The sequence below is a fragment of the Trichosurus vulpecula genome, chromosome 9 (assembly GCF_011100635.1).
Source record: "Trichosurus vulpecula isolate mTriVul1 chromosome 9, mTriVul1.pri, whole genome shotgun sequence".
NCBI classification, from domain to species: domain Eukaryota; kingdom Metazoa; phylum Chordata; class Mammalia; order Diprotodontia; family Phalangeridae; genus Trichosurus; species Trichosurus vulpecula.
This window is the reverse complement of record NC_050581.1, coordinates 84994616-85018599: the sequence shown is the minus strand read 5'-3', so window position 1 is coordinate 85018599 and position 23984 is coordinate 84994616. Positions and strand designations below refer to the sequence as shown.

The 23984-nt window shown below is 42.0% G+C and overlaps 1 protein-coding gene across 1 annotated transcript in view; it reads right to left on the bottom strand.

Annotated features, from left to right (window-relative positions):
* Window positions 1-101: 101 nt before the first annotated feature.
* RCL1 (RNA terminal phosphate cyclase like 1) overlaps window positions 102-23984 on the bottom strand; it is a gene marked incomplete at its 3' end in the record, with an annotated part of 50342 nt that continues 26459 nt past the window's right edge. The window contains 5 exon segments of the mRNA XM_036738704.1: window positions 102-205; window positions 5816-5972; window positions 12170-12295; window positions 21185-21309; window positions 21976-22050. Of these exon segments, the coding sequence (XP_036594599.1) occupies window positions 102-205; window positions 5816-5972; window positions 12170-12295; window positions 21185-21309; window positions 21976-22050 (587 nt within the window).

The window sequence follows — 23984 nt, the reverse complement described above, 5'->3', positions numbered from 1 at the left end:
TGTACATGGTGACAAGCTATGCTCAGTACAGTAACTTTGTCATTTGGAGCAATTAGAAAAATAAACCAGCTCAGCTAGCAGGGCTTAAGAAAACAACTTACGTGTAGGGAGACAGCGGTCCTAGCAGGACTTTGGAAACATCCTGCTGTCCAAGGGTCATGAGGAGCAGAACTAAACTCTGGTTGGTGGAGTCCACACAGCCTCCCTGTCAACACAAACATTTTAATTATTAATCTTTGTACAAACCAGAAAATGGAAGTCCCCCCAAAGGGAGAGATAAGGAAGGAAAAAGAGAAACATTTACCAGGAACAGGGGAGCCCATAAAATACCAGATTGCATTGGTCAAATGCTAATAAAATACAGTGCAATTTTGTAAGGGGAAAGCTTACATAATCTAGCTTTAAGGGTACACCCTTTATCAAGACCTTTGCAATAGCTAGGGACAGGCAAAGGGACAATTTAAGTTTACAAAGTGAAAAAGGAGGCTGTCGGTAATTAAAACAGCAAGACGACATTTTACTGAATACAGCAGAAGTCAAAAGCACAATTCAGTACTAGGAAATCTGTAGTTAATTACTAAAGGTTAAATGACTGCCAAGTGCGTGCCTCCTTTTATTCAGTTCATAGCAGAACAAAGTTAGCCCTGTCTGGTAATAGGATTTGACCTGCACTTATTCTAACACAGCCACAGAAAGTTTGCTACGATATCTGTATAAATCTTTCCTTCTTCATCTTTCCCTCTGTGACTTGGTCTGGACCTATGATTTCAGCAAAAAGGGATCTCCCAAGTGTGAAATCTCCCTCAAAAAGCTCCCGTTTGTACAAAAATATTTATAGTAACCATTTAAAAATGTCAATGTTTTCTTTTTATTGATGTCTTTTGTTCGTACATATTTGTTCTGAATATATCCTTGTCTCCTTCCCTTGTACAAACCATCCCTTGTAATAAAGATGAGCAAAGAAAGCGGTGAAACCAATATATCAATTGTGTCTGACAGTACATGTGATATATACTATCAGAGTCCCTAACTTCTATAAGTAAAGGAGAAAAGAAACGAGTATTTTCTCAACTTCTCTAGACCAAGCTTGGTCATTATAGTTGCACAGCGTTGGGATTTTTTGTTGCTGTTCTTTCTATTTACAATAATTTCATTATATTCACTAATTTTTTTCAGCCATTCATTCCCCAGTTGATGGATATCATAATTACCGTGTATATTGTTTTCTTCGTTCTGCTTACTTCGCTCTGCATCATTTCATATAAGTCTTCTCATGGTCCTCTGAATTCTTGTTTTTCATTTCTTAAGCTGTAGTAATACTACATGATTCCGTGACATTCATGTACCACAGTTTGCTTAGTCATTTACTAATCCATTAGCATCTCTATTTTGTTTCTAATTCTTACTACCAGCAATTTTTATTGTAAGAAATAACTGAAAGCAGGCATCCATCACCTGGGGAATGAATGGCTGAAAAAAACTGTAAGTGAATATAATGAAATTATTGCGATGAAAGGAGCGATGATGGTGTGCCAATTCAGAGAACCTTGGGAAGACTTCCATGAACTGATGCAGAGGAAAATCGACAGAACCAAGAGAAAAATGCACAGGATTTCTACAATAATAATGTTGAAAGAGCACAGAACACTAATCCATGAAGGGATCAACTGTGTCTTCAGACAACTGAAGCATTCGGGGATGGTGAAGCATGCATGTCTCCTACTTCTTGGCAGAGAGATAGTGGACTATAGGAGTAGGATGAGATGTATATCCCTCCCCGCTATCTCAGTTTTTTTAGTTTGGTTATACTTGCCTGCTGTAAGAAAGAATTCAAGGGTTCTATTGGGAGAGGGGGAAATTCTCAGAAATAGACAGTTTTATATAAAAGTAACAGCTATGTAAAATCTGAAGGAAAAAAGGGTCGGGGGAAGAGAAACTCTCTCTGTGGATGTAGATTAGCAAATTATCAGTACCTCAAAATCTTAAGTGAGTGGTCCAGGGCATTGTGAGATTGACTTGCCCAGAGTCACACAGCTAGTATGCGTCAGAGGCAGGATTTGAACCTGGATCTTAATTTGATTATGCTTCGCACATAATAATAATACAATCCACCTTATAGGGTCAGTGGAGTGAGACAACATATATATAAAATCCTTTGTATCCTCAATTGAGAAATGGTCAAAGGATATGAACAGGCAGTTTTCAGAGGAAGAAATTAAAGCTATCTACAGGCATATGGAAAAATGCTCTGGATCACTGCTGATTAGAGAAATGCAAATCAAAACAACTCTTAGATACCACATCTCTCCTGTCAGATTGGCTAAAATAACAAATCAGGAGAATGATAAATGCTGGAAAGGATGTGGGGAAATTGGAACATTGTTGCATTGCTGGTGGAGTTGTGAGCTGATCCAGCCATTTTGGAGGGCGGTTTGGAACTATGCCCAAAGGGCTATAGAAATGTTTATACCCTTTGACCCAGCAATACCACTTCTAGGGTTGTATCCCAAAGAAATCACGCAAGCGGGAAAAGGACCCATATGTACAAGAATATTCATAGCAGCTCTCTTTGTGGTAGCCAAGAATTGGAAATCAAAGGGATGCCCATCAATTGGGGAATGGCTGAACAAACTGTGGTACATGAAGGTAATGGAATACTATTGTGCCATAAGAAATGGGGATGATGCAGACTTCATAACAACCTGGAAAAACCTACACGACATAATGCTGAGTGAGCGGAGCAGAGCCAGGAGAACGTTGTGCACAGCCACAGATATATGGATTCCGTGAGGACCAACCCTGACATACTGCGCTTTTCTCAGCAACCTAAGGGGCAAGGACAACTCCAGGGGACTCACGATGGAGAATGCTATCTTCATCGAGACAAAGAACTGCGAAGTTTGAATACAGACTGAGGCACACTACATGCTCGCCTTTTCTGCTTCTCTTTTGCTTTTGTTTTTGGGGTTTTTTTTTTTTTGGTTCTGTTTCTTCTTTCTCATGATTCCTTCCATTGGTCAAAATTCTTCTCCACGACTTGACTAGTGCATAAACTAATTCAATGCGAAGTTATACATGACAGTTATATGAGACTTCATGCCGTCTTGGGGAGGGAGGGGGGAGGGAGGGGAGAAAAACTGGAACTCAAAACTATGTAGAACCGTGCGTGGTAAACTAAAAATAAATAAAGAAATTTATAAAAAAAAAAAATCCTTTGTAAATCTCAGAATGCTATATAAATGTGAGTTATCTATCTGAACTTTATGCAGGGTTTTCCTGTTCCACTTAAGTTGTACCCCGGTAGGACTTAAAACACTGGGATTGTCAAGATCTATTCTCTTCACTTTTTTCCTACTGGTACATATCTTTTTTCTAAATTAAATTTTCTAAATTAAATTTTATTTTCAGATGTGTTTTCTTTCCATTCCCCCTCTCCATCCCCTATAGAAAAAGCAAGAAAAACAAAACTCCTGCTACAAGAATGAATAGTCAAGCAAAACAAATTCCCATTATTAGCTATGTTCAATCCCCCCTCCCCCCTTAATATCTCAATCTGTACTCAGATTCCACCATTTCTCTATATGGAGGTGGGTACCATGTTTCATCTCGAGTCCTCTGGAATTGTGGTTGGTCATTGTGTTGACCAAAATTCCCAAGTCTTTAAATGTTATTTGTTATTAATGTAGAAATTATTCTCCTGGTTCTGATTACTTCACTCTGCATCAATTTGTAAGTCTTCCCAGGTTTCTCTGAAACCACTCCTTACAGCACAATAGTATCTTATATACATAGACTATAACTTGTGAAGACATTCCCTAGTTAATGGGCCACCTTTTCTTGGTCACCACAAAATGAGTTGCTGTAAATATTTTTGTATATAAGGGACTTTTTTCCTCTTTCTTTGATCTCTTTGGAGTATGAGACTTTTATTAGAGAAACCTGCTGCAAAGACTCTCTCTCTACTTTCTTGCTTCCTTTCTAATTCTAGGTACACTGGACTGTTTGTACAACAACTTTTTAATTTGATGTAATTAAAATTATCCATTTTACCTTCTGTGATCTTCTGTATCTCATTTGGTCAAGACCTTTTTTCCTATCCACAGATGTGACTGGTTCATTTCTTTCTTGCCCCTCTAATGTGTTTATGATGCTACCCTTTACGTCTGAGCATCCGTTTGGAGCTTGTCTTGATATACTGTGTGAGCTGCTGATCTATACCTAAGTTTCTGTCAGACCAGTATCAATTTTTACAATGGTTTTTGCTAAACAGTGAGTTGCTATCTCAATAGTTGGGATCTCTGGGTTTATCAAACACTGGGCTACTGTGCTCATTTGTTTCTGTATACTGTATACTGTATCACTGACCAACCTCTATTTCTTAAACGATATTAAACTGTTTTGATGATTATGGCTCTGTTGTATAGTTTAAGATCAATACATGCCTCCATCCCACCCTCCTATTTTCCACTCCTTTCCTTCCATTTGGGTTTTTCTGAACTCACCCTGGGTGGCATCTCTGGTGAGCCTGTGTTTGTGTTCTCCTATTTTTGTGCATCCCTAAGGACAACTTCTGGACGGTGGAATGCATTTTAGGATGGTGGCGGGCGGAAAGACAGCACCCGCCAGTAGGTTGAGGGAGAAGTCACATTTATCCACAGAAGGTCGGCCTCTTTGTTAACAACTTCTAAGCACAGCCTCTATTTTCTCAGGTACGTTTGTGCCACAGGACAAGGACACTACTGAAGATCCCTTTGCCTTTAAACAACTTAACAAAAGCTTTTCTTAAAGTGACTAGTTAGAATCCTGCCATCAGGAAGTAACAGCAGTTTGCCTGTGGCTCCAGGAAGAGAGAAGGGGTGGGTGTTGAAACTATTCACACTCCATTCTCCTTTGTGACCAGTGGCATATATCTGTAAGAAAATTCCTCCGGGTTAAGAGTGCATTTTGTCCCTGTGGGACAATAATAACTGGCTTTTACAGGGAACAGGGTCTACGACAAGTCCAACAAACTAAGCTCACAGGGCAAGAGGGAAGAAGATGGTCCGCTGGCTGGCTGAATGAATGGATGGCTATTTGCCCCGCAATGGTGAGATCTTTACAACTCAAGTGAGACACAAAGAACCTGGATGAGGTTTAGTTAGATAGTTTACATTTATACAGCACTCTAGATCTGTGACATGCTTTACATATATATTCTCTTATCTGACTGAGACTGTGAGGTAGAGGTTAGTATGATCTCCATTTTACAAGTGTGGAAACTGAGGCTAAGTAATCTGCCCAGAGTCATACAACTATTTAAGTGTCTAAGGCAGGTCTTCCCGATTTCAGTCCCAGCTGGAGCTTCTCAATGAAGTTCAGGAAAGAATCATAAAGATCAGTGAATTATACAATCTCAGTTTAAAAGAACTTCGAAGGTCACTGAGCTCAACTTGTATCTAAGCAGGAGTCACCTTTATGAAATCTTTGACAAGTGGTTTAGTTTCTAACCAAAAGTCTCTACTGATGAATCACTTATTCATATCTTGTAAGATGGGGATAATACCACCAATAATATCTGTCTCCCAAATATTGTGAGGATAAAATGTTAAGAAAACTCTATAACCTCTGAAAGTACTACAGAAATGTTAGCTGCTACAATTATCACCAATGTTATCTTCTCCCCTCCCCCCAGGCAGACCTTTGTTAATGCGAGCTGACAAGTTAACCTTCTGGACTTGAGCAGCTCGGAGGAGCTAGAAAAGCATGATGGGAATAAACGTAGCGAGATGCATCCGCACGGCCAAACCCCTTCCCTCCTGAAAGGCCAATGACTTACTCTATAAATCTCTTCCAGCAATAGCTTTGCACAGTTCCTGCCAAGGTCTTCCGGGAGCACCGCTGCTCCCTGGCCCTTGGGGTTTGAGGCCAACTCCGCACTGAGAAAGGTACCATTGGTGGTCTCTGCAACAAGTGAGAGCCCAAAGCCTGGGGACCTGCAGATACACACACACAGACAGTACAATTTTGAGTGAGGGTTAATAAAACTGTCACAGCTGTTCTATGGCAAAAGGGTGGAGGACCACCAAGGTCAAACTGTGTTACTCAAATTACTTCCCCTCTCTGGGCCTCAGTTTCATTATCTATAAAAGGAAAGGGTGGCACCAGATGATCTCCAAAGTCCTTTCTGGCTCTAAATGCCATGACCCTACAAGTTCTATATCCCTTTGACAGCATACCCTATCCCAAAGCTACCTGTCATTACACTGAGTCTCATAATCAATTTTGTTGGTCTGTAGGATAATTTTACATAGCTAGGTGTGAGGGTTCAATGGACAGATGCCAGGCCTGCTTCCTTCACCAGGGAAACCAGGAATATAATTCTCTGTCTTCACTTCCCCTGATGAAAAATATCTTCTTAGAATTTCCTACTTAGGTGGTGCAGTGGATAGAACCACTGACGCCGGGGTCAAGGAAGCCTCATCTTCTTGAGTTCAGATGTGGCCTCAGACATTTCCCAGCTGTGTGACCCTGGGCAAGTCATTTAACCCAGTTTGCCTCAATTTCATTATTCATAAATGGGGCGGAGAAGGAAATGGCAAACCACTCCAGTATGTTTGCCAAGAAAACATCGTTTGGGGTTATAAAGAGTCAAACAGGACTGAAAGATGACAGAAAAATAACAGGTGAGAAGTACAGCCAAGATTCACACTCAGGCCTTCCTTCCACCACACTAATCCATTCAGTTTGTACCACTCAGTTGTTTTAGCCCTAACCGTGGGGCCAGCAGACATGACCAAGGCAGAAATCAGTACCTGGAAGGGAAGATAGGAGTTCTACCAGACAAGAAGCCTCAATTTGCTCAGTTCATGAGCTCATTAGCTACATTAGAGCAAAACATTCCCAAAGAGTATTTAAAATGATTCCATTTGCCCACAGCTTTTCATGAATAAACCTTTTCTCTAACAGGGTGCTGGGCACATAGTGTCGCTCTATAACACATATTTTTGATGAAATAAAGGCGCTCACTATTTAAGAGAATCCCTGGAGATGAATCTTTTCTTTATCTCTGTCAATACACAAGTTTTTTCATCAATTTCTATTTTCATATAGTTAAAAAAGCTTTAAAACCCAGCACAAATTGGGAAAAGGGGGTGCTTAAGTCCTTGTTAATTACTTGACAATGGAATCCTGGCATACCCTACCAAAAGTCATTAACTAGGTCACCCAAAATACTTGAGAAGTGGTTTTGTGGTGTTTTGTTAGGGGTGGGGTGCATTTGGCAGGGGGAACATGGAGGGAAGAGAAGGTGACTCCCAGTATGGAAACCACCTCCACCAATGCAACCTGTCTGTAACTTTTAACTTTAGACGAGTGTCTGGGGCCACCAAGAAGGTGACTGTCTTGCCCAGGATGACAAAGGCAAGTATGCCTCAGAAGGGAAGCTTAAACATGCAGATAGATCCTCCTGAATCCAAGACTGGTCCACTTCCTACTATTCCATGCTGCCACTTCTAGATTCATAAATCAGTAATGTTTGAGAACTGCATTTGAAAAACTATGAGGAAAAAAGGGGGAAAACTTTAGATTCCCCAAATACAGAAAAAACCTTTTAGTCCAAGTATTCTTAACCTGGAGCCTGTGAATTTGTTTTTTTTAAATATTTTGGTAATGATTTTAATGTTTCCCTTGTAGCACCATATTTTTTATTTCATTTATTAAAAACATTATTCTGATGCCATCTACCTCCAGAGGGAGAAGTGACGAATTCTGAGTACAAACTCAAGTATAATTTTCTCACTCTATTTTTCTTGCTTTTTAAAAAAAATTATGGCTAATATGAAATGTTTTGCATGATTTCACATGCATAATTGATATCATATTGCTTGCCTTCTCAGTGAGCAGGGGAGGGGTCAGAGGGAGGAAGAGAATTTGGAACTCTAAAAAGAAAACAAACTTTAAAATAAATAAATATTTTAGGAAAGAAAAAAAGAAATAGATGAAACTTGGGTGGGGGAAACATATTATTCTGATAAGTGGTCTCTGGACTTTACCAGAATGCCAGAGTCCAGGACATTAAAAAAAAAAAAAAGGTTAAGAACCCCTGATTACTAGGCCAACCCCTGATTTTATAAAGAATTAAATGGGATCCAGGGTGGTTTTTATTAAATATATAAATAACAGAGCCAAGATTAGAACCCAGGGCTAGGGGGACAAATTCAGCACTCCTTCTTCTCACTCTACCACACAGATATGTAGACAAGTTTTAAAATACTGTTTAACCTTAAAACAAATATTAAACCACATGGTTAAACAATTTTTAAAGGGTATTCATGAAAAAGGAGACCACCCAGGACTTAAGTACTCCATGGCACAAAACATATTTACCAAGAGCCCACCTACCGCCTGTACAACACTCATGATGATGGATGCGGCCTGTCACTGATGGTGGTTTTGGATCCATCATCATGAGGGTTAAGATCATGGATTTAACACCCCAAAGGTTTTACAAGGAGGCTGCTAAAAAAAGTCTTGGACCTCAAACAGGGAGACACCTCCTTCTCAGGTCACCAAGCAGGCTCACTTCCTGCCTACCAGGAGCACGTGTGTAAGCTGGCCCTGCAACAGACATCTCAGCCAAAAATTTTTCAAAAACAGAACTGCAGCTGGTTTGTGGTGGGCCCTCAGCCTTTAGCAATGCCAAAGGCCAGACACAGGAGGGCCTTGTTCATTCATTCTCGTCACACCGTTCCTGCTTCCATCTTTCCCTTCTCTTATATACTTCTTTCCCTTTAAGAGACAAATCACTTTACCTCCCTGGGCCTCAGTTTCTTCATCTGTAAAATGGACAACATAGACTCTGAGGTCCCTTTGAGCTTTAAAACTATGATGACTATGATCCTTTCTCCTCACTCTCAACAGTTAATTTTTTTTTTGCCAGCAAGTCACATCTTTATTGTAATAAAAACCATCATTATTAAATTTCTAATTAAATAAAACACTTATAAGAGAATAATGAAGCCAGTTCACAGGGACTTGAAAGCCAATTATTAAATTTTCTCCATGACCATTTACAACTTGGAAACTGGCATATGCTATAAATTGGGATTTGACTTACTGTTTTCTTAACGTAGATTTTTAAAAATGTATTTAATTTTAATTTATGGAATAAAACAAACATTTCCATAACACAGTGTAATAAAAAAAAGGTAACTGCACATGAAAACTGCAAATCTATTATGTACAACTTGCTATCTTTTAAATATATAATAAAGTTATCATGTATATTTCTTTTTTCCCCCTTGTTTTCTTCCCTTCTCTCCCCCATCCTAGAGATGGCTACCATTAGGGATAAATAGGTATATGTGTGTGAAATTACTCTATATACACTCCTACTTATCAGTTCTTTTCTCTGGAGGCAGACAGCTTGCACCCTCAGCAGAGTTTATGCAGCTATAACCTCACACCTATAGTTAGTTACACAGGCTCTATAGAAGGTAACAGAAACTAGGTAAAAATGCTTCTGGGCCGCATACCTCCACCAAGTGCTTCCTTCTTCTGGGCAGTTGGACCACATGACCTCTAAGGTAACTTCCAGCTTGGACATTCTATGTTCTGAGGTCCCCTCGGCCGTAATTCCACGTTCTGAGGTGCCTTGTAGCCCTGACAGTCTATGTTCTAAGGTCTCTTCCAATGGTAATATTCTAGACTTTAAGGTACCTCAGAGCCCTGAATTTCTGTGTTTTATGCCTGAAGGTGCTTTCTATTTCTGACCTTCTATCATTCTAACTCCTCACCTCCTGCTCAGACGAGTAGGTGGCCCCAAATTGGGTCCCTCACAGAACTAGAGGCCAAGGATCCCAGCTCCTTCTTCCTACTGAAGGCCCCCACTTCACCTACTATAGTGCCATGCTCATGGTGAGCAGCTGGGCTGGTCAATAGTTATGGTTGGATTGTGGGTCCTCGGTGCGTGCTTCCAGCCCAAATACTGAGTGCTGGGTGCATCTGGATTTGCAGTCAGAACAGCCATGTCCCAGCTCTGCCATTTGTATGACCTTGGACACACCCAAGTTTACCCCCTTTTCTTGAACTCAATTTCCTCCTGTGCAAAATGAAGGGGCTGGCCTGAAAGGTGTCTTTCAGTTCTGAATCTCAGAGTAGCAAGCAGATGTATCTAAGCTGAGCAACCAGCAAATGCCTTGTACTGTCCTGGGCTACACAAGGAACAAAAAACACAAGTATAATTAAGAGCTGTCCCTGCCTTCAAGAAAATTACAATCTAGGCAGGGAGATAGGGGATCCCACACACACACAGCTATTAAGCTTCAGAGCTGGAACTCCGACCCAGATGGTACTTCTCCAAGTACAAGGCTATTCCCACCATGAAGAGACAACAGCCAGAGTCTCACTGGAATCAACTGTACAGTTATGGGGCAGCTAGGTGGCGCAGTGAGAAGAGCACTGGCCCTGGAGTCAGGAGGACCTGAGTTCGAATCCGGCCTCAGACACTTGACACACTAGCTGTGTGACCTCAGGCAAGTCACTTAACCCCAGTTTGCTCTGCTCCCCGCCCCCCCAAAAAATGTAGTTATTCCTCCTCCAGAATGCTCACTGGCCCAGTAATCCTAAGAACTCAGTCTCACTCTGTCTACAACATTTATGAGCTGTATAAACTAGGAACAGTCATTTCACACTTTGAGCCTCCCTTTCTCCATCTGTAAAACAGGCATACGCCAGGTACGCCCTTCCTCATGGGTACATTGTAAAGAAAGCACTCTGTAGACCTTAAATATGGTAGAAATGACGTATGACTGATGCTAGTACTAAAATTAATAATTATGGCATTATCATATTAACACCACATTATTATTATCATCATGGCAACAGTATGACACCCGTCCCCCTTGTCTCCACTTACACATCCTCCTTACCTCTCAAATGGAATGCCGCCCCTCTGGAACCCCTGCTCCCATCTTTCCCCTCTCTAATCAACCCTATACACAGCGGACAAACTGATCCTTCCCCCACAAAGATAACCGTGTACCTCACATTCCTCTCATGCCTCATCATGGCTTCCTACACTGCCCCTCCCCACCAGGGTAACATACTCACCCTACCCTGGCATCCTTCTGCAATATGGATGCCACCTACCTTTCCTTCATGTTACTGTTCTCTCTGCCCCCTGAAATCACTTTCTATTCAGAAAGAGACATGTGTTCTTGGATACTGCTAATGTGGAAATCAGTTTTGATAGACTATGTAGATATATATTGAGGGATTTCTAAAAAAAAAATGTGCTTAATGGGGTAGCAGGAAGGGCAAGTTTATAAAAAATATTTGTTACTTGAAAAAGGAAATTTTTTTTGAAGAAAATGGGAGAAAAAAGAAATTACTTCCTGTTACTTTGAAGTCTCCTAACTTTTTTTCCTCCCATATCCCATCAGAAGCATGTAAACTTCTTAAAGGCAGTGCCCAGAGCAGTACCTTGCACAGTTTTGGGAGTTGACCTGTGGTTCAGTCCACGAAGGGAATCCCCTCATAAAGAAACTCCTTCTGCCATTATAAATTGTTACCCTTCTCTGAGGTGTGTGAGGTGCTGAGAAGTGAAATGACCAGGGTCACACATCCAGGATGTGTCAGGGAGGTAGGTCTTCCTGACTCTGAGGCCAACTCTCTAACCACTACATCACACAGCCTCTCGCCACATATTTTGCACACAGAGGGCACCTCGTCCATAGTTTCCAAACTGATCTGAACTATGTGTAAATTTTAAGTCTAAAGAATCTACAAGGCAAAGCAAACCCCATGGCACCAAGCACACTACTGTATTTGTAGTGGGCATTCTTCCTTGCTGCTGCTGCTAGGGACATCTTTGAAAGCTGATTCTGGACAGCTAGGTGGTGCAGGGGTAAAGCAACCAGCCCTAGAGTCAGGAGGATCCAAATTCAAATCCAGCCTCAAACACTTACTAGCTGTGTGACCCTGGGCAAGTCACTTAACTCTGCCTCCGAAAGAAAAGAAAGCTGATTCTGAGACCAACTTCCATAGCTCATGCTTAAGAGACAAGCCCTTCACATTTGTCCCCAAATCTAGCAATATTAAGCTTCTGACACAAGGAAAACAAAAGAAAATAATAAAAAGTTAGTGTTTTCAGACTCTTCCCCTACCTTCGAATGGCATTGCAGATACTTACTTTCCAGAGTTGATCCCTTTCATATGGTCTGTGTAAATATAGATATCGGGAATGAATTTGTTAAGGATGCTCCGAGAAGACTCCACGATGCGATTGGTGATCTGCGGCGATACCCGTACAGAGTACCTGTAATCTGAAGTTAAGGAACTTGCTTGCGTGGCCCCAGAAGACAAAGGGAGGGTAAAAACGTGGAGGGGGAGAGGAGAGGCACAAAAGCAGCCAAAAGCCTGGATTTATTCGGATGACCAGGGTTCAAATTCTGGCTCTGTTACTTACTACCTGTGACCCTAGGCAAATCACCTCCTTGACCTGAGCCTCAGTCTCCGCTTGGTAAATCACTGGGATGAGTGCCTAGGGGAAAATGTCCAGCCTGGAGTCAGCAGACCTAGGCTTGCATCCTAACTGCGTGACCTTCTTGTATTCAGTTTCCTCCTCTATAAGATTAGGGAGTTGGGAGGAGCTCACAGCTTTAAATCCCATGACCTTCTGGATCACTGGAACTGCACCTGGAAGTTGCAATATCTAGTCTCAGCTTCTCACCCACTGGAATTCTTTAATAATTCAGGGTCTTTAATCAATCTTCTAATGATCATATCTACCCTCCCACCCCCACCCCCACAATTACTTCATTTATTTCAAACTGTCTTGTTACTAATACAATAAATAAAAATCCCTTAGCAAACCACTTAGATCTTTAAGGAGATAAGTCTGTTCTCTGTCCAAACTCCATCTCCATAACCAGTGAATCTGTCACTTATGTACAAAAGGCCGAACCAGTATTCTGGGCCAGTCCAGTGGTTCACTCAGCCCAGGATTTGGGCTTAGGCTCTGACAACACATTTTATTTCTGATATAGGTTCTACATATACCTTCGCATTAAACTTATTTTCACAATAGTCAAGTTGTAAAGAAGAATTGTAACCAATGGAATGAACCACGAGAAAGAAGAACCAAATCAAAAAAGAGAAAAAAACAGAGAGAGAGCAAATAGTTTGCCTCTATCTGCATTCAGATTCTATAGCGGACAGTTCTTTCCATCATGAGTCCTTTGGAGCTGTGTGACAACATGTTTAAAGCATGGGCTCTTTCCACAAATATACAAGGCCCACCCTTGACGACTCAGGAGCTCACTACTCTGACTGGTCTCCCTTGTTTTTACTTTCTCGTTTCTCCCATCCACCCTATACATAGCTAACAAACTGATACATATTTTTTTAAAATTAAGATCTGACCATGTTGCCCTCCTCCCTCCTATCTTTCAGGGGCTCCCCACTGAGAGACCTCTAGACTAAACTACTCAATGTGGTATTTAAAGTCTTTCTCAGTTTGGGATTTCACCTACCTTCCCCTATTAGTGGGATGGAAGAGACCCCCCCACTTCTTGGCCTTCCTTCCCACTTGCCCATGATTCAGAGGATCTATGTAAGAGCGGGGAAGCCACTGGATTTCCCTGGGCTTCAGTTTCCTTAGCTACGAAATGAAACTCGATGGGCTAAATGACCTCTGAAGACCCAAACAGTTCTAAATCTGTGACCCTGGGTCAAGAATTGACTATACAGATGGAAGAAATGCAACAAGCCCTAATTATGAGTGCTAATGGAGGAGGAAAGAGGAGATGGCCAAACCAATCATTACAATCATAGATCTGGAGCTAGAAAGGACCCCCGAAGTCATCTGCTCAAAACGCTTAACTTACAGATGATGAAACTGAGGCCCAGCGAGCATAAGCCGCTTGAGATCACACAGGTAATGAGAATGAGAGGCAAAATGTGAACGTAGGGACGCTGCGTATGGTACTATTCTTTCTTGTTAACTCAAGGGTTCCAAAATGGTTCAACAGGTATTTTTCTTTAAAAATGTATCTTTTTTTTAATGATATCTTTTGCTTTTGCATCTCATTTCTGGATATATCCCTCTCCTCTCACCACCCAATATCTGAGAAAGGTGGGGAAAAAAAGAGAGTGAAAGCAAAAAAACCAGCTCAACAAAACTAGCCAACACACTAAGTGTCTGACCGTATATGCAATAATCCGCCATTGTTATCCCAGTTCAGTAAATAAAGGAAAGATGTATGCTTTTTCTACTCTTTTGCAGGGCCAAGCCTTGTTATTATAATTACACAGTGCTCAGTCTCATCCAACACTTATTTTTCAAAACCTTCAATATCCACATTTAATTTTCATTACAAAAATAAAGACCTTAGAGCCAGGCTGATGGAAAGATCTGAATTCAGAAACCCCAGGTCCAAAGCCAAACAATGCTACTCGCTATCAGTATGATCCTGGGAAAGCAAGTTACTTTTGTGGGCCTCAGTTCCCCATCTGTAAAGAGGGGATTTTGTGGAGGCTTTTCTAATTCTAAAGAAAGCCTGGGACCTTCCAAGGGTGTGTCTTCCCTCTCCAAATTCACCTTGCACTTTACCAGAAGTACAGACAGCTAGGTGATACATACATATACACACACACACACACACACACACACACACACACACACACACAGGTATCAAATTCAAACAGAAAATTTTTAAATTGTATCTATATTTATGTTGTTAAATATTTCCATTTTAATCTGGTTCTGGAGACATGGGAGCGTTGCAGATTGCATGCAGCACCCCTGTGTTTGACACCTCTGGCATAGGGTGCTGGGCTTGAATCAAGAAGACCCGAGTTCAAATTTAAGTCTCCAAATTAACTAGGAAGGACATACAACGAAAGAATGCTATCTGCATCCAGAGAAAGAACTGATAAATAGAAGTATGTGTAGAACAATTTTACAAAAAATGTACATCTGTTTGTGCCTAACGGTAGCCATCTTGGGTGGACAGAAGAAAAAAAAGGAAAAAAAAATTTACATAACTTTGCTGTATATTTGAAGGGAATGGCAAGTTGTGCATGGTGGGATCTGCAGTTTGGAAATGTTTGCTTTATTCCATAAACAAAAATAAAAATCATTTTTAAAAAAGGCTATCCATCCTTCAGGTCCTGGCTTTGGGTGTACCTCCTCTGAAAAGTCTTTCCTAAATTCCTACCGTGCTTAGTGTGTATGGCCATTCAACTACAATTCAATATTGTTTCTCAACTTTTCCCATGCATTCATGACTCTGTGTGTGTGTGTGTGTGTGCGTGTGTGTGCGTGTGTGCGCGCACGTGCACAGAGGAAGAAAGAGGGAGAGCGAGTGGGGGGAGAGAAGGAAGGAGGGGGGGAGGGGGAGGGGAGAGGGAGAGAGCATGCCAGAGTGCAACAGCATTTATTAGGTGCTTTCTACGTACAAACAACTGTTAAAAACATCAGGGGCACAAATACAAGCAAGCAAGATAGTCCCTGCCCTCAGAGGGCTGACATCTAAGAGAAAGGAAATCAAAGCATAAAGGGGAGCAGGAAGGGAGGAAGGGGAAAGGAGGAGGGTAGTACAATGCATAAGTGATGGGAAGTGCTGTGGAGACCCAATTACTAGTGAAGAGAAAGGATCCCCTATCGGATCCAGGGACAGAGTCCAAGGTTGTGAAGAGAGGCTGAGGATGGCCAGGGCACAGGCATCATGGTGAGGTGAACTGATCCTGGAGTCAGAGGACAGAGATCAGACAGATACTCAGCCTTGACATTTACTACAAAGTTTATACAACTTTGGAAAGTCACTTGATCTAAGCCTCAGTTTCTCTTATCTATAAAATGGGAACGATACATTCCTCATAAGGTTGTTGAAAGTAATGTTTTGTAAACCTTAAATCGCTACAGAAATGTGAGCTTTTATTAGGAGTATGGGGGAAAAACCAGACATGTGATTTTTACTGATATAGGGAAATCCCAGGTGAAGAAACTTCCTCCCCATTACACCACATTATTTGTTTTCCTGTTTCCCTCACAGCTCCTAGCACAGTGCTCTGTTAGTAAACGCACGATAAATATTTGTTAATTGATTCCAAAGGCCAAGATCCAAAATGAGGAAAGAATTAAGAAGAATTTTTCAAACCCCACAGAGTCTGGTTAGATCACGCCCTTGGCCATAAACAACTCCAAACAAACAGTCCCAGGCCTCATTCACACCCCTTCCCCAAGGCGGGTATCTTACTTGTGAAAGTCTAATTGAAAAGAGTTTGTTATGTCCAGCGGGTCCATGATTGGCTACGGCCACCCTCGCCCTTTCTTTAGGAAAAAAACCCCACAGTGAGATACTCTTTTTTTCTCAAAATCATTACCTCACATGGTACTGTGCCTTCAGCTCTTCCCTGATATTAATTTTGTTTGTTTTTTTGACATCATGTGAAACAGAATCAGGATTTTTAGCCTCCTTCTCTAGACAACAAAATGGAGAAGTAGGTGAAACGTCTTGCTACAGTCCTGAAGCTCTTCGGTGTCTACCTCTTCCAGAAGACAGGCTTTCATTCTCTGTCCCACTACAGCAAAGGGCTGCGGATGATGTTAACAAAAGCCCAACACCTCCTCCTCCTTGTAGCCCTTTCTTATCCCCCCTGTTAATAACCATCTCCCCTCTTAGATATCACCCTATTGAGCCATCTTTGCACCGTGGATAGAGAGTTAGGCTTGTTTGGGAAGATCCAAGTTCAAATCCTACCTCAGACACGTAACTAGCTGTATGACCCTGGACAAGTCACCTAACCTGTCTGCCTCAGTTTCTTCAACTATAAAATGGAGGTAAACAACAGTGCCTCTCTCCCAGGGTTGCTGTGGTACACATATATAGAATGCTTCACAAAACTTAAAACACTGGCCATTATTAGAGTCCTCTGATTTATAGCTCAAATACTCACAGCAGGAGTCTTTGTGGGAGCAAGCTAGTTTCCACGAATCAGGGAATGGCTGAACAAAATGTAGAAGAGGAATGTAATGGAATATTGTTACTAGGATGAATATGAAACAGAAACACGAGAAGACTTACATTAAGTGATAAGCAAAGAATATAATGACTCCAGTATTATAGACGAAAATACCAAAAAGTAGCTGAGCCCAGATTAACTGCAATGACCAGCTTTGGTTCCAGACAGCAAAGGAGGTAACATCCCTACGCCGAGAAGAGAGATCATAAGGTCCTGGAGGCACAGTTGAAAAGGAACTCACAGGCCAGTAATCCCCTCATTTTACAGAGGACAGAGAAGGTTAGGTGACTTCATTTGGGTCACACAGCTACCAAGTGTTGGAGACAGGATTTAAATTCGGTTCTTCTGGACTTTTAGCCTAGGCTCTATCTACCGTCATTTTTGGTTGCTTTTTGGGTTAATTATGTTAAGCGGTTTTTGTTTTTTGGTTCCAAGGGAAGGTTGGGGAAAGGGGGTTAAAAAAAGGCATCGATTTTTTTAAATCGGGGAGGGGTAGAGGAAAATAACCTACATCCTGACAACTGCGGATGTCCTAAGCAGTTTCCCCAAAATCCACGGTCAGGAGCTGAGTAGCAACAGTCTGCATCCTCCTTCCTATCCTCTCCCACAATAGTGTCGAGGAGGAGATCTGAGCCAGGAGAGGGAAGCTCTCTTTATGGAAATCAGGCCTCTGAGATGCCCAGGGTCAGTCAACAAGGAGAAACATGATCAGACCACGAGATCTACACCGCCCTCATCGGCCTCCACCCCAGCTTGTTTATCTGACATGCACCAGACCAGAAAGACTTTGTCCCAATGCTGCTGGGGCAATTTCACAGAACAAAAACAAAATGTCCCATTTTCTCTCCCTCTGTTTCTTTCTCCCCTACATCAGGCAGCCAAGGGAGAGAAACCCTGAATAAGAGGTCTCACTATACTATCTTGGCCCTGCCTTTAGCAGAAAACCAACATCTGTCCTCTCCTGGGCCCAAGACAGTTCTTTTGGTGAAGCTCCGGGGAGGGGCAAAAGTTGAGAGTGAAGAGAAAATTCAGTGCTGAAAAACAGAAAAAAAGGCAGCAACAGGTTAATTTCTGCCAAAAACAACCCTCGTGTGGAGAAAACATACCGCCAAGCACAGGCCTAAATTTAAACCAGCTCTGCAGATAGCCAGCCAAAAAGCTGACCAACTCCACAGCCGTCCCCCTCTTCTAGCTCAAATAACAGAGTAAAGCTAAATGAAAATGAATATTTTTCCTTGAGAGACTTGTTGAACTGAAAGTGGAATATCCAGACAGCGGCTGGTTACAACTGGCTCTAATGTCTGGGTGAGAATTTTAAAGACAGGAGTAGGCCCTTGCAGGTGGCTACTGGGTTCATGTTTGTGAGGGGTTTGAGAGAAACTTTAAAAAATAGCAGAGTCTCCCATCTGCCTGAGATGGTTTAAACACGGTACCCATGCAACTAACTACCTGGGTATTACCTGCCTAGGTAGTCTTCTAGCTCGAAGAGATCTGCCAATAGACCATCAGGTGGGCAATAAAAGATGAGTCAATTTAAAGGCTTTACAGTAACTGAATCACGGGAGTTACATTTGGAAGGTGGCTCGGATCAGCAGGTCTAAACTCCCTCTTTTTACAGAAGAGGAAACCAAGTCACAGATAGGGGAAAGTGACACCCAAGAACACACAAGGAGTAAATTCAGAATCCAAACACAGGCCTCTGACTCCAAATTCTTTCACTTTGTTATGAATGAGGCCACTAAGGAATTCTCCAGTTGCCCCATAGACCAGCCACCCTTTTCATTCAACATTCATTCATTCATTCATTCATCACCTACTGTGTGCCAAGACCTGTGCAAGGCCCTGCTGGGAAGATACAAAGTTTACAAAAGAGAGAGTCCAGGTTCTCATGGAACTCACAGTCAACTGAGAAGGTCAAGAAACAAACAGACAACTAGAATACAAACTAAGACCCAATAATGGCATTAGATGGGTGCAGAGCAAAAATGGCGCATGAGTTCTGAGGTCAAGGTTGTCATTGATTATTTAGGCATTTGGACTAGACTTTAAAGTACAGCCCAGGAAATCAAACACCTGAGAACTCCAGAGAACTTCCCTTTCCCTCTCCTGCACTGAGGTCCTCAATACCACCGCCAAGTGATGACAGCAAGGGTATCCGAGGTTTCTTTTTTTTTTTTAATAGTGGATCACACAATCAGAAATTCCTAGGCATGGGCAATCTTTTTACAATTGCAGTTCCTAACTATTCTGAGCCTACCTGCTGGCATGACACCTGGTGGCAGTCAGGGACATGACGGGAGCACTGGGAAGGAGCTGAGGGCCCCCTGCTTCACATGTGCTAGTTAATTAGGTACAAATTTATTTTGCTAAAAATCTCAAGCAGGCCACACCCTATGGTCAACTAACCAGCATGTGGATGCCTGGGAATTTAAGCAGGAGAAAAAAAGGCTCTGCAAATGATTTTCGGCTAACACGAATTTTAAAAATCCCATTCCAACAAAGCTCAAGAGACCTTCAAATGATTTTGCCAAGAGGAGATTCTGTAATAAGACAGTACATGCTAGAAATCACAATTCTGGACTACTGGAGGATCTAACGGAAAGACCCCCTAGCCTTTTTTGTACTAAAATAGCAGGAGAAAATCTGAACCCCAATGGGTAGAGAGGGAGAGATCATGAGCCCCTTTAACCTTGCCTGTTTTTCTCCTCTCACTCGCTATGTGATTTTGTATCTGGTTTCTTTAGGAGTTTATCTGATGCTTAGGATGTTATTAGGGACTTCGAGGAAAAAAAAAATGAGTGAATGCAAGGCTAGATGGATACTTGAGACCAGAGGGTCAAAGAACTGTCAGTCCATCAACAAGTCAGCTCAGCTCTTTCTCCTCTGCCTCCCTCAGGCCCTCCAAAAAATAAAAAATAAACAAAAATCAAAATCAGGTATTTTTCTTAACAATGAAATGGTTTATATGAATGAAGAACTAGATAAAGTATTTGTTATAAAATATAGAGAATTTGTCAATATTAGAATTAAAAAGCTACAAGTTAGAATACAGAAACGGTCTGGCCACATACCTTTTTCTATAGGAGAGACCTAACTAACATTCCCAGTGGTGGTTGGTAATCACTGTTAGGGAAATATGACTCACAATCAGACAGGGAGAAGCCAGGGTTAGAACCAGATATTATATTATAATCAGATATTATCTCACAGCATTTAGGTAGAGAAGTAATCTTACAGAACACCTGGTGGTCCAATCCCCTTGTATTAGAGAGCAGGAAACCAAGGACCTTTTGGACCCCTTCCTAAAGCCTGAAGAATAACCTGCTTCAAGCCAGTCAGCTAATAATTAACTGGGCTGAGATTTGAACCTGGCTCCTCCGATTACAAACCAGTGTTCTCTTCTCCTAAGTTATCCCATACTGCTCCCCGTCTCTAGAGCCCCAAGGTACAGTTCTGCTAGGTACAGAACCAAGAAAAAAGGCCATAGAAGGAATTTGGGTCAACTGCCCATGTCAGCCACGTTATCAACAGAGGGGTTGGAGCTCAAATAATCTTTTAAGTATGCTCCCAGCTCTAAAACTCCAAGCTAACCTATCTACATAGTAACTTTGCTTAACACATGTGGTGGGAAAATCAAACTGAACAGAATCTCAATCTCTCACCCATAGGGGCATCTGGATCCAACACATTCAGAGACTTTGGACTGTAATGGGGTGGCACAATGTATCCAGTAGGAGGCAGTATGGTAGAAAAACTGCCAGATCTTGGACTCTAGATACTTGGGTTTCTAACTCAGGTCATAGGATTCAAGGCAGAAAGGGCCCCTGGCAATTAAAACCAACAATCTAACTTTACAGATGAGGACAATGAGACCCAGAGAGGTCAAAGGACTCACCCTGGATCACACAGGGAGCAAGCAGAATTAAGACTCAAACCCAAGCTCTCCAAATCAACATTTCTTCTACATCGAGGTTACCTCTCTGTAATACTTCTTAACTAGCTGTCTAAATAAGTGGTCACTTCAACTCTCCGGGCTTCGGTTGCTTCATCTGCCCACTGGAAATAACAATAAATGCCCTACCTCCCCTGTAGGTTTGTTGTAAAAGGAGTGATTTCTAAATCTTAAAGCACTCCATAAATGTGAGGTGTCATTATTATTATTAACCGATCGAAAGGATACGCCATTCCTCGGATACGTTTGATTTTGCCAGGGTCTGTGAGCTGAATGGGTTTCAAGAGCTTCCTCACAGGACAAGAGAAGAAGACTTCTCCTCCGCCTCCTGGGGGCATTCCTCTTCGGACAATCTGAGTGCAATTACAGTGGGAAGGAGAGGAAAAATAAGAAAATACATTAATAGGAGGAAGGAATTTTTAATCTTAAAGAAAAGAAGATGGGATGAGGGAGAAGAGGGAAGGAAGACAAGACTGGACTTGGTCTGCTTGGCCCCAGAGGGCAGGAACGATGAGTGTAAGCTAGAGAGAGCTAAACTTAGGCTCAATGTAAAGAAAATCAGAGCGATTCAAAAGTCCAATGGTCTGTCTCCTCCTCAGATAGAATGATGCTAGTGATAAAGAAAAGCCTCCCATCAAATACAGCCGTCCAAAAGTACTGGGTTCCCCTCATTGGGGGTGTCTCCAAACAGAGGCTGGATGACAAGCTGAAAGAAAGGGATGTTAATGACCTTTAACATTCCTTCCAACTCTGAAATTCCCCGATTTATCATGATTATTATCTGAACAAGTCAAGGGATCTTTTTCCTAAATTTTATTTTTAAGAAAATATAATAGCTTACTTCATTATCCCAAATAAATTGATCATAAGAGGGGAAAACCCACTTGAATCAAGAATGATGGGAAAGTGATAAGACTCTATGACTGATGGAAACAGGGCAATACATTCAAGAAGCATTCGCTGGGTAGATGAAGACAAATTTAACAAGGAAGGAGAACCCATAGCTCACCGTTTCTTACCTTAAGCTCAAACGATTCACCATCAATTCCAAATTGTTTCAGTAAAGGGAGGGCTGTTGCCTTCAGAACATCCACCTAGGAAGTGATTTTTAAGAGAAGGTTCCATTAGGAAAAGGAGATAAGGAAGAATGAAACACGATACAATAAATAAGCTTGAATAAAAAATAGGCAGTAATTAATTGCTTACTATGTGCCAGGCACTGCTCTGAGGGCTGGGAATAGATACGAAGACAGACAGACAGACAGATACGCTAACACCCAGAAATAGTATGGCGTCAAAAGCCAAGGGGACCTGGGTTCAAGTCTTGTCTCTGACATATACCAGCTCTGCAACCACTTGACCTCCATCTTCATAGGACTCCCCAGAGTCTGATCCACTGGCATAGCCTCCTGGTACCTAAGATCACACCGAGGTTACCAAGAGTTATCAGAGTAAGCTAAGTTCCAAGAGGATAGGAACCATGCCTTACCTAGATTTTATTGTCTCCCCTAGTGCCCTGTCCAGTAAGCTGTATATGTTTGCTGAATAAATAATTCAAATTTCTATAGAGGTTTAAGATTTGAAAAGCCCATTCCTCACACCCGTACCCTAAAAGTACCAGGTCCACATTTAGCAGCTGGGGAAACTGAGTCTCAGAGAAGTAAAGTAACTAGCCTTTGGTCACCCAGCTAAATCGGTTATATTAGGAAGGATAAATTAAGAGTAATGCCGAGTGATCCAGACAGAGCAAGGGCCCGCATGTGTGTGGTGGACGACCCCCATGGAAGATTTAGGGGAGGACATGAACAAGAGACACACAGGATGGGCAGGCTTCCTAGAAGAGGTGATTTCTGAGTGGAGTTTTAGAGGACAGACAGGAGCCTAGCAGGTGAAAAACTAACTTAGCAGGGATCTAACCTAGCCTCAGGGCAGTTAGGTGGTGTAGTGGATAGAGTGCTAGGCCTGGAGTCAGGAAGATCTGAGTTCAAATACAGCCTCAGACACCTACTAGCTGTGTAACCCTGGGTGAGTCACTTTACCTCCGTTTGACTTAAGGAGAAGGAAATGGTAAACTACTCTAGTGTCTATGCCAAGAAAACCCCATGGAAGGTATGGCCCACAGGGTCACAAAGAGTCAGACACAACTGAATGGCAACAACACTGTCTTCACACAATCCCCCATGTTATAGATGACAGGACAGACAAGTTCAGGATCTGAATTCATTTCTTCTGATTCCAATCCCAGTGTTCCTTCCAGTGAACGACACACTGCCTCATGTCACGTACCCAAGTGAGTCAAAGTAAAATAACATTAAATAATTTCAAGAAGGATAGAATGCTCGTGACTAGAGCTAGGGAGACCAAGAAAGCCTCCATGTGGGAGGGGGCACCTGAAGGATTCTATGAGGCAGAGGAGAGGAAGGAGTGCATGCCAGGCAAGGGGGACCACTTGTGCAAAAGCACAGTGATGGGAGAGGAGATGCCAAGTACAGAGAGAGAACAGCTGGACCCGAGTTCAAATCCTGCCTCTGGCACTCAGCAGCTGTACGATGCTGGGCGAGTCACTCAAACTCTACACCCCTCGGACGATTCTCAGGAGTTAGCTACTAAGTCACAGACAAGGTGATCTGGGTCGATGGAAGGAATTCCAGAATTGCCCAAATGTCTGCATAAACGTCCCCAGTCGTCCTGATCTATATCTAGCCACTGGACCCAGAAGGCTGGTGCCTTTGCACAGCCCTGCCTCGCTTAAATCCAATTCACTTGCAAGTCATAGCATCACCTTTCTGATGTCATGGTCTTCTTTGAGAACCAAGGACAAACAACAAAAACAAGACCGATAAGGTTAAACCAAAAACAAAATTATCTGAGGAAAACAAGAACATTTGGAAAGGGTACAAATGGTGTAATTTTGTTACTACCCTGTCAAATGTCATATTCACTTAAAAAAAAACCCTTTATTTAGCAAAAGTTCACAATTTCAAATACAGACTTATTCTTTATATATCGAAATGCTTCTGGCTACTGA